This window comes from Theropithecus gelada, chromosome 17, assembly GCF_003255815.1.
Source record: "Theropithecus gelada isolate Dixy chromosome 17, Tgel_1.0, whole genome shotgun sequence".
Classification (NCBI taxonomy): domain Eukaryota; kingdom Metazoa; phylum Chordata; class Mammalia; order Primates; family Cercopithecidae; genus Theropithecus; species Theropithecus gelada.
The window spans coordinates 57,725,927-57,746,754 of record NC_037685.1 but is presented as its reverse complement, the minus strand read 5'-3'; the positions used below and the strand labels follow the sequence as shown (position 1 = coordinate 57,746,754).

General features: G+C 40.5%; 1 protein-coding gene across 2 annotated transcripts in view; it reads right to left on the bottom strand.

The window, feature by feature from the left end:
- Positions 1-20,828, bottom strand: part of ATP8A2 (ATPase phospholipid transporting 8A2) — a 649,217-nt gene that overhangs the window by 306,377 nt on the left and 322,012 nt on the right. For both annotated transcript variants that reach the window (XM_025364761.1, XM_025364762.1), the window contains exon 25: positions 15,648-15,820. In XM_025364761.1, the coding sequence (XP_025220546.1) occupies positions 15,648-15,820 (173 nt within the window). The remainder of the gene's footprint in view (positions 1-15,647; positions 15,821-20,828) is intronic.

The following is a 20,828-nucleotide window of genomic DNA, read 5'->3' as shown; positions in this document are numbered from 1 at the left end:
TGAACTGGCTGGAATAGCTTCAGAAAAAAGTACTAAGTTATAAACAACAAAAACTTATGAATCACTAACTACTAGATTCAAGACAGACTTCTCTAGAATCCTGACTGAGAATCTCAGTACATGGCAATGAGAGCTTTCTGGTTTTTTCCTGCAGAATGTCTACATGAAAGCTGTAGCACCAAAAATAATGCTGATTAGCTGCGGGGTTTTGAAAAGTGGGCTAATATAAATTTGTTCTAAATCAATATCCTTTCATGCACACATAAAAGCAAGTTTGAAGAGCATAATGCATATAAACTGGTGAAAAATTCTAAATCAATAAAACTTGCCTCTTAGCCCTATCGGAAAAAAACAGACGTAGTGGGAATGATGAAATTTGTTACACAGCGTTGTAAAAATGCCTTTCAAGTCGGAAACAGAAGATGTGATTTCTGCTTTCTAAAACTTACAGCAAGACTGAAATATGGAGTGGACTAACAGAGTTGAGAATTTAGTAAAAGAGAAGTATACATCATTTTGGGAAAGGGGAGAATTCTATACAATGAGCACTATCTACATTTTTAGGGATTAAATTGCTAAACTTCAACTGAGACAAGATAAATCAAGTTAATCTCAGGATAGTTTTAATGGAAGACATGGTATAGTAAACTAAATATAATAGGGTTTTAGTTCCATGACAATAATTCTTACTTTTGCTTTTATCAAATGAAATAACTGGAATGGCATAATTTTAAACATGAAGAATTCCCAGGTATATTTTGCAAGGAAATATTCTTAAGGTCATTATCTCTTACTCAAGCAATTCTCCCCACCCATCGTCCCCACCCGGCTTTCCGACCCTTTTAACATACACAAATTCAGTTTACTAGGAAACTCCAGTCGATTAAAAATTCTACAGTAAGAATTTTTATTACACAGCCTGAGCAGTATGGAAATCTAAGCTTAGTATTAGGTTGGCTTTTATTATGTCTTTTGTCTTGTGTTACACTCTCGTGGCATCACTGATATCCTTTTTATATATCATCTAGCCCCTCACGGTTTCAGCAAATCCACAGCATTACCCTGCTATCAGTAGCACATGGATTCCATACCAAACGGGCTTATTATTCAGCAAGGATACTCAAAGTCTGGCCCTGCCAGTCACCTGCCCAGGAGGATTGAGTCATGGGAGAATCCTTCATCTTCCTCAACATTTCTCCTAGTCCTGAGTGTGCACCTAGAAAGAAGGATTTCCTACAAGGCTCATCTTCCAGGCTCCACGGTTGCTAGGAGGCAGCAGCACTAACTGACATAAGCCACCGCCATACCTGGAAGATGAAGAGCTTCATGGTCCTGTGCAGACTGAGAGATAGGTGGAAGAATTCCTTTCTAATGGGGAACTCTGTGGACACCCCTGACTCATAAGCCAAAAGTCAAAGAGCAGTCTAATAAATACATCTGGTTGAAGCAAAGTAACTTGATACAGGAGTGAGACTGTATCCTCGACTCATGGTTTCTCGTTCCTTTTCATCCTATAGCCCTGTACACTATGGTGACTAACCAGAAACGGGCCTTCTGTAAATGCTAGATACAAAATAAATAAAGAGGGATTTTTTTTTTCTAGCTTCAGATAGATTGATAGCCTGTAACTGGGAGAATACGGGCTTGGCAGAATCCTATCTGCACCAGAACTGAACACCCAGCAGCTGGTGGCAATTCTAAACATCTTACAATGCTGGAAATGAAATCCTCCTCCAGGACCCCTCTGACATGGGCTGTCTTACAGCAGTGCTTCACCTCTACCCCTATCTCACCATCCCCAAGTACATTCAGTCAGTCACTAAGAATTACAGATTCTAACTCTTACATGACTACAAATCCGGATCATAGTCCATTCCAGAGAATCTAGAAATTCAGTTCAACTTTTCAACACCTACTATGTGCCAGAGACTTGGGACCCTAGTGGAGGTCTACCCTGTCCTAAACTGAAGTATTACAAGGGCCTCTACCTTGCATATGAACTCTAACTTGACCTCTATAGTGCTGCCTTCTCCTAAGGCTCTGTTTGCTTAAAAAAAATTTTTTTTTTTTTTTTGGTAATGTAGAGATGTGGTCTCACCGTGCTGCCCAGGTTGGTTTAGAATTCCTGGCCTCACACAAGTTTTTCGCCTCAGCCTCCCAAAATTCTGGGATTAGAGAAATGGGCCACCATGCCCAGCCTGTGATCTAGCTCTGTTACTCTGCTCAAAATACTTTAATTCCACACCATGATCTTTAGAATAAAGTCTTTCAGCATGGACTCTGCAGTTCAAACCCTGGAACCCTTCATGAATACCTACAGGACCGGCCGGGCATGGTGGCTCACACCTGTAATCCCAGCACTCTGGGAGGCTGAGGAGGGCCAGTCTCTTGAGGCCAGGAGTTCGTGACCAGCCTTGTCAACATGGTGAAACCCTGTCTATACTAAAGATACAAAAATTAGCCGAGTGTGGTGGCACGCCCCTGTAATCCCAGGTACTAGGGAGGCTGAGGCAGGAGAATTGCTTGAACCTGGGAGGCAGAGGTTGCAGTGAGCTGAGTTCGCACCACTGCACTCCAGGCTGGGCGACAGAGTGAGACTCTGACTCAGAAAAAAAAAAAATACCTAGATGACCTCAGGAATATATCTTTGTTCATCTATGCCTCAGTTCGCTAACCTATAAAATAAGAGCAATAACTTTCCTCTTCACTTTCAGGATTCTCAGGAGTAGTAGATGCTAAGTGTTTGCAGAGGGTCTGGACATTGCAACAGCTTGAGTGCTAGCATTGTGATGGCATTAGGATATCCCACCACACACTCATCCCTTGGAGCTTACTAGGCTCTGTCATCTTCCAACATTCAGCTTCATAGCACCTCATGCTGTGACTGTGTTACTATTTGTCATAACCAGACGGGTCTTCCCACCAGATTGAGTCCTCTAGACAGGCAAAGGCTATGCCATCTGTGTTCACCCAACAACCTTAAACAATAGGCACTTCCTCAGTTGGGTCACAGTGAACAGCCTGGCCAGTCCTGGGAGTTGGCCTGACAAGCAGTGTGGTTACCTGTTCAACCACACTAATAAAAGCCTGTTTCGAAAAAAGATTAGGATCAAATACAAAATCGATCTTACGGAGACCTATAAGATATTTAAAAGTCCTCTCCTAAGCAGAATGCTGGGTACCAGAGGCTGGGAACAGTGGTGAGGAGGGGAGATCCGGAGGGGCTGGCTAATGGGTACAAACATACAGTAAGATAAAAGGAATAAGATCTCAAGATCAGTAGCACAACAGGGTAACTAGAGTTAATAATTTATTGTATATTTCAAAATAATTAAAACAGTGGAGTTGGAATGTTCCTAACACAAAAAGTATGATAAATGCTTGAGATGATAACACCCCAATTACCCTCATCTAATCATTACACATTGTAAGCCTGTATCAAAACATCGCATGTATCCCATAAATATGTACAACTAGTACGTATCCATAATTTAAAATAAAAAATTTTAAAAAATAAAGTCTCCTTCTCCTGCAACATTATCTAAACACAAGTGACACTAAACCAAAGAAAACTTCAGCTTGAGACATTTTGAAGCAGAAATGTACAAATGCAAGACGCCCAGTGATGAATTACAATGAAGACTCTTGGCAGATTTTTTTTTTTTATTATACTTTAAGTTCTAGGGTACCTGTGCATAACGTGCAGGTTTGTTACATATGTATACTTGTGCCATGTTGGTGTGCTGCACCCATCAACTCGTCAGCACCCATCAACTCGTCATTTACATCAGGTATAACTCCCAGTGCAATCCCTCCCCCCTCCCCCCTCCCCGTGATAGGCCCCGGTGTGTGATGTTCCCCTTCCCGAGTCCAAGTGATCTCATTGTTCAGTTCCCACCTATGAGTGAGAACATGCGGTGTTTGGTTTTCTGTTCTTGTGATAGTTTGCTGAGAATGATGGTTTCCAGCTGCATCCATGTCCCTACAAAGGACACAAATTCATCCTTTTTTATGGCTGCATAGTATTCCATGGTGTATATGTGCCACATTTTCTTAATCCAGTCTGTCACTGATGGACATTTGGGTTGATTCCAAGTCTTTGCTATTGTGAATAGTGCCGCAATAAACATACGTGTGCATGTGTCTTTATAGCAGCATGATTTATAATCCTTTGGGTATATACCCAGTAATGGGATGGCTGGGTCATATGGTACTTCTAGTTCTAGATCCTTGAGGAATCGCCATACTGTTTTCCATAATGGTTGAACTAGTTTACAATCCCACCAACAGTGTAAAAGTGTTCCTATTTCTCCACATCCTCTCCAGCACCTGTTGTTTCCTGACTTTTTAATGATTTTGGCAGATTTCAAATAAAGGAAACACAAATATGACCGCAGAAAGACCCTACTTTGTTTCTTTAATCTCTCTAATTATAAGTATTTCAAAACTTCATGAAATGTTGGTATCAGCCCTTAATTGCATTCATTATTCATTATTTTTAAGTATTATAACTAGGTTTATATTGGCATAGGCTAATACTACAGTTACAGGTATACAGGATTATCAGTTCAGATCTAAGTGTCGTCATTAAATTAATATCATTCAACATTTACTTTTTTCCCTTAAAAAGAGACTCAATCTCCTTCTATACTATTGTTAAAACTTGTTCCCATATTTGATCGTTCAAAATTCATTTCTCATCAGGGTTTGAAAACATTGAGCTTAAATGTATATTCACGTGTTCATGTATCTACATAGACACATAGATTCCCTACTATTGTTATTCTGTTTCAGAAAAAAAAAAAAACTCGGTATCTATTTTTAAAGAGAAATTAAGAACTTAAGGTTCAATTATGTGGAAAGTGGAAAGTTAATTGTGATAACACGGGACTCCTAATTTCTCAAGCTCTAATATCTTCAAACAACATCCATCCATTAAAACAAACAAGAGTAAGGAAAAATGCACAAATGATTGGCAGGCAGTTTTAACTTCGCACTTGTGTATTTGTGAAAGGATTATCTTCAACTTGGTGTATTTACTTTGGTCTTTAATGATTGGTGTGGCCAACTGGTGAAAGGACGCCACTTACTTGCTTAGTAAGAGAAAAAAATGCATGTTCTGTTTTGCTCAGATGACCCAGGTGCCAAGAATTTGATGGGATGGTTGGGGAGGGGGTGTCTGTCTGTCTCTGTTTGTCTGCCTCTCTCACTTACAGGCCTGTCAGAAACTAAACCACTGGCGACAATTCAGCCCTGGGACTCTCACAGAGCTCAGTTAACTGGCTAACAAGAAACAACAGAAACCAAATCATTCAACAGACCCTCTCAGACTCTGCTGACCCAGCGAAGCTCTGCAGATGACAATGGCCATAAGGCGCCGACATCACCAATCATAAAACTCAAACCAAGCACAGGCTCCCAAAGTTTGGCAACTTTAGTTAGCTCTGCCAGTCTGACCTAGCTCCTGCTGACAAAATCTACTTGTGACCCTCAATAAGACTAAATACTAAAAAAGTATAAACATTCTTCTTTGTCATTTGTTTCCTCTCTAAAGTTAAATGAGTAAGAAACAACGGGAGAGGCTTAAAACAGAGAAACTGCAGTCTAGATGTGGCGTAGAAGTAGATGTGGCTACACCTTGCTGACTGTAATCTTGGTGTTTCCTATTCAAACTGGAGGACAGTAAAGCTCCCAGTATGGAGGTTTTCTATGGTTTTTAAAGTCATAGGCAGAATACTGGCTGTCAAAATCAGGCAAGGGAAAGCATTGATAATTCAGGGGGTGACAGATGAGGGAAAGTGTCAGATGTATAGACAGGAAAACGGATAACATAATTTTCTTTGGGACCAATTAACGTAAGAGCTGTTTTGCATACTTTCAATCAGAAAGGTGTCAGTGTTGTCAGAAGTGAAATTTTTTCCTAATGAAAGCTAACATGACACGTTCTTGTACTAATGAAACACATTCTGAACGATTTCACAGGAAAGAGGAGAAAAAGCATTTTAAGTGCAAATACCATCACAAGGCAAGACTTGGGGACATAAATATTCATGACATATTCCGCATGTTTAATTAAGCTCTGTTCTTGACTTTTTTTTTTTTCTGGTTTGTTTTTCTAGTAGGAAAGATGCCAAATATTATGAGCTTCTACTTCAGAATTTTAGGCCACAGTGTGACCTGGTATCACCCTGTTTCATTTGGCAAGCAGTGTTGTCAAAAATGACATGCACTGATGAAGTAATCGTTCATGAAAAGGGGGAAAGGAAAAAACAACACAGGAAGAGTCCTGAAAAGTCATGTGTCTGTGAGCTCTTCCGGTGTCTCACAAGGGTCCTCATGTGTTGAAAGCTGCAGAGCGGATGGATGGGAGATCACACAGACCCAACTACCATAATTCTTAGACTACTGCCAAAACAGGAAAGGGCTTCCTGACTTCCACTGTTCAGTTTGCATCTGAGCTTCTGCAAACAAACATTAGTGTGTGGAAGGGAACTTGTGCCATGGAAATCAGGTTTCAGAACCATTAGGAAAAGTAGGCTTACTACATAAGCAAAATGATATGTAACAATTTTATAAACCAAAAAAAAAAATCTCCGAAGAGACATGTTCCCAATTACATAGCATATTATTATAGATCAACCCTCATTACTAAATGCCCCTTGGCAAGTATTCCCAACATGTTATCCATGTCTGTTCACTCAGTTGCTCATAGCTGACATACAGAAGAGCTTCCTGTATTTTCAATCTTATGCTGAATATTTGTCCACATTTTTATCACATGTACTATATTGCTCCCCACCGAACTGTTTTATTAGTCCAGGACATAAGAAACAAGGTGACAGGCTAATTATTTTTAATTTCTGAAATAGTAACACCCAGATAGTGATCCTGTATAACTTTTAGTTAGAGGGGAATCAAAACATCAGAAATCCTTAATAGTTAGAAGTTGATCTTATAGAGCAATTCATATAAATTATTTGCTCCAATAGGTATTTAAGATGAGAATTGTCCTCCATTTCTAAATGTGTTATCATCAAAATTAGCTTTAATTTCAAAAGGTTTTTTTTTCCTAAGTTGTAAATAATTATTTAGAAACGGTTTCCTTTTCCTACTTTAGATTAATACTCAAGTGTCTACATATTCTGGCCTCTACAATGATTCAAGTGAGCTATTTTTAATATACTACAAAATCTGCGTCAGTCTAGTTTTATTCTAGAGAAACTATGGTAAGCTCTGTGGGTGGAAAAACAGTGTTTAAACTTTGGGCTTTGAGAAATTGTTTTTTTTTTTTTTTCTTCAAGATGGTGCTGAAGAACTATTACATCTGATCACGCTCATCCTTAACAAAATAACAATGAAGCCATTTAGAACCAAATAAAATTGCTGTAATCCTTCAAATAATAACATTCATTTTAGAGCTAAATTTAAAAAAACCTATCTAAAAGTGAATTCTACCTTAATTGCATGCAATCAACAAATGGGCAAATAAGTGCTAAGCCACAATCAAACAACCCAAGGATAGACTTACAGCCTCGACAAGTTAATAATGCTCTCTGGAATAGGGTGTCAAAGTAGGAAGGTGGCTTATAACTAAACGTTCGGGATGCTGAGAAATCACATCATGAATGAAACTAAAGAAAAGTTTTATTTGTGCAAGTGTATAATTGGATCCCTACCAATATGGAGGCCAACTAAAACACAATCGGTGGTACAATTCTCATTACTGCATCTGAACTCTGTTTTGACATAATTCTGTGTGTAATTCACAGGCTGAAAGACACCACACACAAAATGCATAACGTTCTGATTTCCTATTATCCATCATGCCTCATTCAGGTAAAAAAGTTAAGCTGGGGAAGAAACCAAATCAGAAGAGCCAGTTCTTTTCTACGTTAAGTAGTATAAAGTTAAGACAGATGTCCACCAGGTTTTTTAATGCAGGCTGAGTGATAAGCATAGGATAGTCTGGAAGACTGACCCGACGTTGGTAATGATACACTGCCAGTGTGTTAAAATGCTGGACAGGATATATATACATATATACATATACATACTTTCACAAAATAACCTCTGAACTGCTCCCCTTTCTTAGTGAGGGTAACACACCCCAAACTGGGGCTTGGAATCCATACTATGCTTACTAAACAGAGGAGAATACGTTTGTCCCAGCAGGGACTAAGCTACTACTCATCTCTCTCTGACTCTAAGCCAATTCATCTTACTTTCCGAGTCTAAGGCTACAAGCCCTTTTGCAAATTTCTATGTTGCTTATACTTGAATCCATTATTATTTTATGGAAATCATCAAGTGTCTTTGCAACTATTCATGTAAAAAGCATTGTTAACTTGACTATCCATCAATTAGGAATAAATTAATTGCTGTGTTTTCATATAACAGAACGCCATTATGCTTTTAAAAAACACATTTATATTCAAATTTGACATAGAAACTGTGTATAACCTTTAACTTTGCGTATTGTAAAAGGTGTAACCCTTCGTCCATTGAAAAGTGTTTTCACAGAAGGAGATCAAGACCTCACAACCAACTGTCAACAGTGCTACTCTCTAGTTGGGGGATTGCGAATGCCATTTTCTTTCTTCTTGTTTATCTGTATTTTCTAACTTTTTACCAAAAAATATAAATCACTCTTACAGTTAGAAAAATAAACCCAAGAAGTCTTTTTAAACACTCAGTGCATGCACTGTGCCTTTTCTCTCTCCTGTTTTTATACCTATGATATCACAGAAGGCTTATACATGTTTATCTTTGGATCTATCCTGAAAGACAGAAGCCTAAACATCTCAGAGAAAATAAATGATGCCTTTGGAAACCCTTAATTTGCATCCCATGGAAATCCCTGCCGCGGTGTTCTCCTTTCACTCCATCTCCTGCCCAGAGACGTGAAGCCGTAAATCACATCTGCTAACGAGGCGGTGCCCAGAGGCCCCCATGTCACCTGTATTTGCTGGGGACTCTGATGGGGCCATCACTAACGTCCTCACAGGGGGGACACTGATGATTCTTTCATGACTCTCTTCCTGACGAGACAGTCACTTTTAAGATTTCTGAGTGTTCTCAAGAGGTCAAAGTCCTGTCCCCTGGTAGTCTGTGCTAGAGAAATTATCTCCGTTTGGACAAAAATAAAGACCTTCAAAGAAAAAGGGAAAATGAGAAAGGGGGAAGGAAGAACAGAGAACTCTTTCTTGAACATATTGAAAATGGTTTACACATTTTCCACATAATTTTTACCCCTTTGGAGAATGACAAATCCTACAAGACTTTATGTTCATTTCTTGAGTCTAAACATATAAGACAGTTGAAAAATACGTTAAAAGCAAAACTTTTGTGCAAAATTGTATTATCAGTAATAAACATGTGTGACAATGAATTAGCTGACACAGCCAACTGTGTGACTTAAGAGCATAGGCCCTGATATTATTCAGATAGAACATAAAATGCTGTCTCTTCCATTCCTAGCTGAGACCACAGACAAGATGATATAATTTTTGTGAGGCCTTTATTTCCTTATTTATAAAACTAAATACGATCCTGACAAGGATAAACAAATTAAGAGACTTTAATTTCTGACTTCAATGTAACAATGTGCTTATATGGTTCAATCTCTCTGAAGGTCCGCTACATATAAAACCATGCTTGCTAACGCTGTCAAAAGGCCCTGGCACTGTGGTTCATGCCTATAATCTCAGCACCTTGGGAGGAGGATGCAGGAGGATCACTTAAGCCCAGGAGTTTGAGAGCAGCCTGGGCAACATAGCGAGCCCCTAGCTCTACAAAATTTTTTTTTTTAATTAACCAGGCATAGTGGCACGCTAGTCCCACCTATTTGAGAGGCTGATGGAGGAGGATCGCTTGAACCCAGAAGGTCAAGGCTACAGTGAGCTGTGTTTGTGTTCATGGCACTGCACCCCAGACTGGGCAACACAGCAAGACTGTCTCAAAAAATAAAAAAAAGTCTGGCCGGGCGCAGTGGCTCAAGTCTGTAATCCCAGCACTTTGGGAGGCCGAGACGGGTGGATCACGAGGTCAGGAAATCGAGACCATCCTGGCTAACACGGTGAAACCTCATCTCTACTAAAAAAATACAAAAAAAAAAAAACGCCGGGCAAGGTGGCGGCGCCTGTAGTCCCAGTTACTCGGGAGGCTGAGGCAGGAGAATGGCGGGAACCCGGGAGGCGGAGCTTGCAGTGAGCTGAGATCCGGCCACTGCACTCCAGCCTGGGTGACAGAGCCAGACTCCGTCTCCAAAAAAAAAAAAAAGTCCTAGATGCGGTTGGATGTACAGATCTGGAGCTGAAGTGAGGGGCCACGCTGGACAAGCAGATGGTGGAAGTCGCCTTCTCAACCCTGACTGCTCATTAGAATCAACAGATAACGAAGGAAAAGAGAGGTGCCATCGGGAGTTTGTAGAACTTCTAGAGTTTTTATCTTATTGCTCTGAGGAAGGGCCTGGGAATCAGACTCCTTGTTTTTCTTTCCACAAACATTTCATTTAAAATAACAAAACTTCTGCTCAAAGGATTCATTTTTTTGTCATCAACAAACATTTCATTCAAATGAGTGAACTTTCATTCAAACATTTCAGTTTTCTAATTCAACAAACATTTCATTTAAATGGATGAATTCTTTTATCCATTTATTTATATTTTACTGAGGTAAAAATCGCATAAGATAAAATTGACCATTTTCAATGTAGTGGAATTTAGCATGGTCACAACGTTGTGCAGTTATCCCCTGTAGCCTGTTCCAAAACACTTCATCGTCCTCAAAAGGAAATCCCATACGCACCGAGCAGTCACTCGCCATTCTTCCTCCTCCCAGCCCCTGGCAACCACTAGCCTGCTTCCCGGCTCTGTGGATTTGCCTATTCTGACTATATCACAGGAATGGCATCATATCATATGTGGTCTTTTGTGACTGGCTTCTTTCACTCAGCCTGTTTTCAAGGTACATCCAATCAGCCTGTTTTCAAGGTACATCCACATTGTAGCACATGTCACTACTTCATTTTTTATGACTCAGTAATATTCCACTGCATGGATTCCTACGTGGCTTGTTTCTAATTTGGGGCTACTGTGGGCAGTGCTGCTATGAACATTATGAACATTATGAACATGCACATACAAGTATTGTCTGAGTACCTGTTTTTAATTCTTTTGGGTGTATACCTACCTAAGAGTGGAATTTCTGGGTCATAGGGTATTTTCCAGATTTAGCTTTTTAGGAAAATATGTTTTTAAAAAGTTCTCAGCCGGGTGCAGTGTGGCTCACGCCTGTAATCCCAGCACTTCACGAGACCAAGGTGGGCAGATCACGAGGTCAAGAGATCGAGACCATCCTGGCCAACATGGTGAAACTCCGTCTCTACTAAAAATACAAAAATTACTTGGGCTCAGTGGGGTGCGCCTGTAGTCCCAGTTATTCGGGAGGCTGAGGCAGGAGAATTGCTTGAACCTGGAAGGCAGAGCTTGCAGTGAGCTGAGATCGTGCCACTGCACTCCAGCCTGGCGACAGAGCCATACTCTGTCTCAAAAACAAACAAACAAACAAACAAAAGTTCTCCAGATGATTCCATGTGAAGCTGGTGTGAGAAGTCACTAATGTATAAGATGAACGAGGCCATCCCACACATCAGATGGAAGGCACATGGGGAGATGCAGAGTGGGAACATGATAGGACCAGAGGTAAAACCTTGGGAAAACAACATTTCACAGGCAGCCAGAAAGCCCATAAAGGAGACAGATAACTAAGGAGAAGAGAAAGGTGCCACCGAAGAAAAAGAGAACCCCTCAAGGAAAGAACCCTCAACACCAGATGCTAAAAGGATCTGAAAATCTAGAACAAAAGGGAGTCTGCTGCGTGTGGCCAGATGGAGCCCCGGCTATGCTTTCTTCACTAAGGGCCGGTTTCAAGGAATTGGGATGTATGTGAGATGCAAAGGAATACAGGCAAATACAATAACACAGTCTCTTATTCACTACTTGCACTTATACGCCAAAGACCATGTCTCCTCTCTTTATTCATCCATGACACTAGGAATTTGCAATGTGAATGTCACAATACTCGCAAGCCCACAGTAGAAACCTTGGACTGGACCAGTTTGCACTTCAACAAATTACAAGGCAACATCCCTGCCAGACACAAAGTAAATTGTACTGGAGTACTGATATATATGACCTCTCTAGGATTTTAACCATATGGAAAATATTTGGGTACAGAAATGCATAATTAGGAAATTGTTTGATTCTAATTTCAGCAACATATTTAACAAATTCTTGCATTCCTCTCTTTTTGCCACCTAAAATATTGTTTTAGTTTAAAGGTATTTATTTCTATACAACTTCACCAATCTCTGAATCAATATTGATAAGAACATGCTTCATGACTTCATAGGGCAGTTATTTTCTGAAAAAAAAATTACTTTTTCCATTATTAGAGAAACAGGTACTCTCACAACTATTATATTTTGAAGATGAAAAGTGAAAATTAAGGTCAAATTTATGTTTGAAGCCACATATTGAATTTAGCTTAAGTTTAAATTTTCCATGACTAGTAAGTACATCTGAAGTGTACAAGTACTTTTTTCTTTTATTTTTAAGTACATGTTGATTTTTTTAAAACCTTAAGTATGAGATCAGCCAGGAAATGTCTCCAAGATCAAGAAAATGATGCACTATCCTAAATTCCCTTTTTCAATTAATGCTTCCATTTTGTAGACTGTAGCAGTATTTAATTTGAAATTTCCTCTTTCTGTGCCAATTCCAGTTTGAACTCCCCTGAGAAGTCTTCAAGCATACAGCCTATGAGACACACAAAGCACTGTGAAGCAGTCACAGCGAGAAGGGGAAAAAGGTATGGGTGTGTGTGTGCGTGCGTGTGTGTGCGTGCGTGCACGTGTGTGTATTTTAGTATCAAGCACCTGGCAAGAAAAGAGCATGTTCCTGTAAACCCTTACAGGCATTCCTGGCTCTCCCCTGAGAATCCAACGGACTCATTTTGATTTCCCTCTTAAAAACTTACAAGGTTTTAGCGTGTTTGCATTGGGTTACAGTTTACCAGACTTTTCCACATTGTTACTTGTTTTTGTCCACCAGCAAGTCAGGGGGACGACCCCTTGATCAACAGGGCAGTGACAGCAGAAGCGGCTGACTCACCGTGACTCACGGCTCTGAGGTAGAGTAGTAACAACCTCCAGTGTGGAGCAATTCATATGATTAGGTACCCACCTACTCAGCAGCTTTACAATGAAGAAACAAAGGGAAATTTATGAATAAAAGTATTTCCCCACCATTCTTTCTATCCTTCCTTCCATTTGCATAGCCCTAATCTAAACTGCTCAAATATAATCCAGGAAAGCAAGCACAGGATCAGTACTCTAAAAAGAAAGCTCATTAGCTATGACACCAAAAGCACAAAGGAGAAAGATAGAGAAATCGGACTTTGTCAAAATAATTTTGCTGCAAGTAATACCGTCAGGAAAGTGAAAAGGTAACCGAACGGGGCAAAAACTGCAAATCACCCATCTGATGAAGTAGCTAAAGAACCCTGATACCTCAATAATAAAAAGATAATCCAACTTAAAAATGGGCAAAGGATTTGAATAGACATTTCTCCAAAGAAGATATACAAATGGCCAATAAACACATGAAAAAACGATCAACATCATTAATCAACAGAAAAATTCAAACCCAAACTCCAATGCAATACAACTTCACATCCACGAGGCTAACTCATCAAAAAGACAGCTAGTGACAAGTGTTAGCATGGATATGGAGGAACTGGAACAATCGCATATAGACAGTGGGAACAGAAAGGGTGCAGCCACTTTGGAAAACCATCTCACAGTTCCTCAAAAGGTTAAACATGGAGTTACTGCGTGACTCAGCAACTCCACTCCTAGGTACATACCCAGGGGAATCGAAAACCCATGTCCAAACAGAAGCTTGCACATCAGTCTTCACAGTAGCATTACACATAACAGTCAAAAAGTGTGAAAAACCCAAATTCTCATACACTGAGAAATGGATACACACGTGGTACATCTAAACAATGGAATATTACTCAGTCATAGAAAGAACTAAGTACTGACACATGCAACAACAGGGATGGAGAGAAGTCAGAAAAAGAACATCTCTTTTATGGCTCCATTCATGTGAAAATGTCCCAAACAGGCTAATTTGAGAGCCAAGTGAAGTAGATGATTGGTTGGTTGGGGTGGGGGTGAAGGAGTGGAGGAAGATGGGATTAACTGATAATGGATACAGGAGTTTCCTTATGGGGTGATGAAAATGTTCTAAAATTGGTTGTGATGATGGTTACATAACTTTGTGAATATACTCAAAGCCAATGAATTGCTTTCAACAGGTGAACTGTAAGGTATGTGAATTTTATCACAATCAAGCTGTTTGAGGAAAAGAGAAGGAGGCCATCCTGAAACCCAGAAGCAGTGTATTTCACTTTCAGGTGCTCTCGCCATTGCTCCCTGCACCAGGTCCCTGACAGCTGCACCAGGCTTCCTGACTTAAAGGTACAACAGACTCATCATTCATTGTTTCAAACACATTTGAATTTGTCCTCATCCCTATGGTCCCTGAATATCCTGTGACCACAGGCATAAAAGTGACGTGCCTTTCCACTACTGATGCTCCACTAGCCAGCCCCTCCAGCTCTGTGACCACTCATCTTTCTAGGGGTTTATTGTCCTTATAATTCTGTCTGACTTTCATTTTTTTTTTTTTCAGACAGAGTCTGGCTCTGTCGCCCAGGCTGGAGTGCAGTGGCGCGATCTCGGCTCACTGCAAGCTCCGCCTCCCGGGTTCACACCATTCTCCTGCCTCAGCCTCCCGAGTAGCTGGGATTACAGGCGCCACCACCACACCTGGCTAATTTTTTTGTATTTTTAGTAGAGACGAGGTTTCACCATGTTCGCCAGGATGGTCTCGATCTCCTGACCTCGTGATCCACCCACCTCGGCCTCCCAAAGTGCTGGGATTACAGGCGTGAGCCACCGCGCCCGGCCGACTTTCATATTTCTATCAGAACTAGACCTCCACGTAGTCAGCAGTCAATGGAATGTAACAATACCCCACCACTGCCAATGGAAAAAAAAAAAAAAAAAAAGCAAAAAAAAACTTCCCAGACTCCATGAAGAACTTACAAAGATTTCTGGTTAGATCTTACCACAAAAATTGCTATCACATGAACCCGACCAAAGTTCCTCCTTAACTGAAAAGAAATACCCCAACAAACGTCAGAAAAGAAGCATCAAAGTCCCATAAGTCTTGGAAGTTGAGCTCAGACATGTGCAGTAAGTGGGACCCCAGTAATTTCTCAAAGGGGCTTGAGCCAGTGTTTTTCCAATTTATCCCCCATGGTGAATGTGACTGGAAGCCCTGGTCCTTACTCTTTTTATCTTCTCAGAAGACAATAAACAAAACCGAAATGTAAAAGCCACTAACTGCCTCTGCAAAATCTGTGCACCAACAGTTAAAAATAAATTTGTACTTTTGTTTTGGCTTTTTTAGATATGAAACTTTAAACCTAGAATTCCCATGCATCCCTTTCTTTCATATAAACACGGGATACAGACACAGCAGAGCGTGAGCTGTGCACAGCCTGCACGTTCCTACCTGCAGCATATGACCGCTTTGCACGAGAGTGCCAAATCCAGGAAACTCCTCCGGACTTCGAAGGAGAGTGCGTACTTCAGGGTGTGGCCATCGATGATGAGGGCCACGTCATTTTCCTTCCCCAGCAAATTCCCAAGGTCAGTGCAGTGCTGAGTAATGGCTGCCCTTGTGGCCTGAAACAAGAGTACAGGGGGAAATCACATTTTTTGTGTGTTTAATACCAAAAACAAAATAGAATTCAAAATTAAATTTCTTGAAATGAGAACACACCGATTCTAATATAAATATATTAACAGTTCAGCTTTGTGCATTTACACATTAAAATTTCATTGGAATGCCCTCTGGGTCTGTTTTATGGGTGCAAACATCTTCATAGTGAGATCTGTTTTGAAATTTACAATAATCCACTTCTTTACACTATATACACATTATTCTTGGTGCCCCTAGAATAGAAAACTCCACATAAACAAATGTGCTTTTTGGGGAAAGATAGCATTATTGGAACTTGAATGGCAAACACTAACATTTCTCAGTTTGCACAAGATAATCTTTAAAGCATCCAAAAGATATCAAGGGATATAAAAATATGACAAAATATTAATTTTGAATCCTGCTGAGATCTTCGGATTAAACCATTCTCTCCATGCATCACCAGCGGAAGAAATAAGCTGATCATTTGTCCCATGTTATAGAAAGTATCTAATCAAGTTAAACTGCCGACATCTGCCAAAACATTACTACCAGTCTTAAAAGCATCTTGGTGTAATGTCCATTATCACATGGAATTAAAGCACAGAAACATTTTTTAGATTAAAAAAAAAATGGGCTGGGCATGCTGGTTCATGCCTGTAATCCTAGCACTTTGGGAGGCCGAGATAGGAGGGACTGTTTGAGCCCAGGAGTTCAAGACCAGCTTCGGCAACATAGAGAAACCCCATCTCTATAAAAAAATTAAAAAATTATCCAGGCATGGTGGTGCACATCTGCTGCATGTCTGCTGCATGTCTGTAGTCCCAGCTACACTGGAGGCTGAGGTGGGAGGATAGCTTGATCCTGGAAGGTTGAGGCTGTAGTAAACCCTGATCACACCACTCCAGACTAGACAACACAGTTAGACTCTGTTTCTTTAAAAAAAAAAAAAAAAAAAAAAAAAAGATGTTCTTGTTTTCACAGTGAATTTATGACTATGAATAGGATATCTCACTCAAATATAAGAATGTAATTTTGGGCTCATAAAAAATATAGTTTAAGTTAATCAGGAAGCACAGAATTCTGCCGAAATTATTCTGTCTAGAAGACGACTATTAAGTAACATTCACATGCAATTTATTATATCATAACGCAAATTATAATCTTTTTTTTTTTGAGGCGGTGTCTCCCTCTGTCGCCCAGGCTGGAGTGCAGTGGCGCCATCTCTGCTCACTGCAAGCTCCGCCCACTGGGTTCACACCATTCTCCTGCCTCAGCCTCCCGAGTAACTGGGACTACAGGCGTCCGCCACCATGTCCGGCTAATTTTTTGTATTTTTTAGTAGAGACGGAGTTTCACCATGTTAGCCAGGATGGTCTCGATCTCCTGACCTCGTGAACCACCTGCCTCGGCCTCTCAAAGTGCTGGGATTACAGGCGTGAGCCACCGCGCCTGGCTATAATCTTAAAGAAATATGTTTAATGAACAAGAATCCTTCTACCTCTAGTAATATTGAGGATCAGTTACCATTAAAAAGTGAGAAACAGGTTCCAGAAAACTGTCTTATTGTTCAGTGTTTATTCTCAACAAGTGACTTTTGACAATTTCATAAAGATTTATTTAAGAAAGATGTGGTCTAGAGCCCTGCACTGTGGTCAAATGGCCCGGGTTCTAGTCCAAGCTCTCTACTTGTTACCTCTGTGACCTTCAGCAAGATACTTAGCCTCTTTAAATTGCCATTTTCTCATGCGTAAAAGGGAGCTAAAAACAATTCATAGCACTTTCCTCATGAACAAATAAACTAATTAACATAAATTATTTAGCACGGGGCTTGGCATACAGCAAACACTCAGTAAAGCCCATTCTTCCTCCTGTTACTATTTATTCATCAAGAATTTCCCCCATCTGGGCCAGGTGAAGTGGCTCATGCCTATAATCCCAGCACTTTGGAAGGCGAGGCAAGTGGACCACTTGATTGAGGTCAAGAATTCAAGACCAGCCTGGCCAACATGACAAAAACCCATCTGTACTAAAAATACAAAAATTAGCTGGGCATGGTGGCACACACCTGTAATCCCAGCTACTCAAGAGGCTGAGGCAGGAGAATTGACTGAACCTGGGAGGTGGAGGTTGCAGTGAGCCGAGATTGCAACACTGCATTCCAGCCTGGGTGACGGAGTGAGGCTCCGTCTCAAAAACAAAACAAAACAAAACAAAACAAAACAAAACAACAACAAAAAGAATTTCCTCTATCAAGGAAAATACACTTCTCTTCTACTTTAGGCAGTGAATACATGCCATCATTAGCATGTATTCATGCACGTATTAGATAGGCCAAAAGCAAGGCCTCCTGCACCAGTTAGCCAACTTGTGAATGCATAGGAAAAGTCCTTGAAGAAAATTAAAAGAGCTACTCCAGTGAACACACAAATGATAAGAAAGCAAAACAGCCTTATTGCTGATATGGAGAAAGTGGTCTGGAACCACAACATTCCCTTAAGCCAAAGCCTAATCCAGAGCAAGGCCCTAACTCTTTTCAACTCTACGAAGGCTGAGAGAGGTGAGGAAGTTGTGTTAAGTCTGAAGCTGAGCAGAGATTGGTTTACAAAGTTTAAAAAAGGAGCTGTCTCCATAACATAAAAGTGCAGGGTGAGGCAGTAAGTGCAGCAAGTTCGCCAGAAGGTCTAGCTAAGATAATCGATGAAGGTGGCTTCACTAAATAACAGATTTTCAGTGCAGATGAAACAGCCTTCTATTGGAAGAAGACGCCATCTAGGATTTTCATAGCTAGAGAGGAGAAGTCAATCCCAAGCTTTAAAGTGTCAAAGGATAGGCTGACTCTTGTTAGAGGCTAATGAAGTTGGTGACTTGAAGTTGAAGCCAATGCTCACTTACCGTTCTGAAAATTTACGCTAAATCAATTCTTAGAAATGGAAAAACAAAGCCTGGTGAACACTACATCTGTTTATAGAATGGTTTACTGAATATTCAGCCCACTGTGAAGACCTACTGCTCAGAATAAGACTCCTTTCAAAACATTACCGCTCAGTCACAACGCACTGGGCCACCCAAAGCTCTGATGGAGACATGTTGATGAATGAATGTCATTTTCATGCATGCTTATCTAACATCCATTCTGCAGCCCATGGATCAAGGAGTCATTTAGAGTTTAAGTCTTATTATTTAAGAAATACATTTCATAAGGTTATGGCTACCATAGATAGTAATTCCTCTGATGGGTCTGGGCAAAGTAAATTGAAAACCTTTCAGCAAAGATTCACCATTTTAGATGTCATGAAGAACACCTACGATTTATGGGAGGAGGTCAAAAGATCAACATGAACAGGAGTTTGGAAGAAGTTGATTTCAACCCTCGTGCATAACTTTGACAAGTTTGAGACTTCAGTGGAGGAAGTAACTGAAGATGCGGTAGAAATAACGGGAGAACTAGAATTAGTGGTGGAGTCTGAAGATGCGACAACGCGCTGCAACCTCATGATCAAACTTGAATAAACGAGGAGTTGCTTCTTATGGACGAACAAAGAAAGTGGTTTCTTGAGGTGGAATCTACTCCTGGTGAACATGCTGTGAACATTCTTGAAATAACAACAAAGGATTTAGAATATTACATAAACTTTGTTGATAAAGCAGCAGCAGTGTTTGGGATAAATGATTCCAATTTTGAAGGAAGTTCTATGGTGGATAAACGCTATCAAACAGCATCATATGCCACGGATAAAACTTTTGTGAAAGGTAGAGTCAACAGATGCAGCAAACTTTATTGTTGTCTGATTTTGAGAAATTGCCAAAACCACCCCAACCTTCAGCAACCACCACCTTGATCAGCCAGCAACCATCAACGTCACGGCAAGACCCTCCACTAGCAAAAGATTACGACTTGCTGAATGCTTAGGTGATCGCTAGCGTATTTTTGCAAAATGTATTTTTAAATTAAGGCACACATATTGGGTTTTTTAAGGATATAATGCTATTTCACACTTAATAGACCACAGTACAGAGTAAACATAACTTTTATATGCACTGGAAAACCAAAAAAATAAAAAAAGATAGTGTAACTTGCTTTACTGCAGTATTTGCTTTATTGCTATGGACTGGTACCAAATCTGCAATATCTCTGAGGTATGCCTACAATAGACAAATCATTAACAGAATAATGTTCTATGCATAAAAGTTAAATGGACTTTCATTAAAAACAAAGAAGCCAGGCATGGTGGCTCATGCCTCTAATCCCAGCACTTTTGCCAAAGAGGGTGGATCACCTGAGGCCAGGAGTTCAAGACCAGCCTGGGCAACAAAGTGAGACTCTGTCACTACAAAAAAAGGGACATATAGGCACAGAATTTGCCAGGTATGATGGTGCCAGCCTGTAGTCCCAGCTACTCAGAAGGGTGAGGTGCAAAGATCGTTTGAGCCCAGGAATTGGTGGCTGTGCTGAGCTATGATCATGCCACTGCAGTCCAGCAACAGCCTGTCTCTAAAATAAAGAAAGAAAACTTTGTACTTTTTATTGTCAATTAGCTTTGTAATTCTGAATCTCAAACAAGCATCCTGAAAACATCTATGCCTTCCTGATCTAAAACAACAGCCTGCCCTTTAGAATTTGGGTAGAGAGCAAAAAATTATCCTGACTTGGGAAAATGCCAGCTTGACAGCCTGGGTGTGTTCACCAGGAAATTCAGGTACGTGTGGGAAATTCTAGAGGGCGTGCCTGCTGAGGATCAATGAATGAAGGACAGAAAAACAGCCTGAGAAGCACGTCACCAAAGAGATGAGACAAGGTACAGAGATTTGGCCCAGGGAGAGCAGCCAGGTGCTACAGTAGAGGCCCAGTCTCATTCAGTGCCTTTTAGACCCATGGGCCTCCCCACTGGACTTATGCCTGGATCCAAGGAGGGAAAGAGTGACGAACAGAAATCTCTGAAATGTGGAGACCACTGCCTGTGGCTTTTTGTAAGAGGGCACAGCATAAAT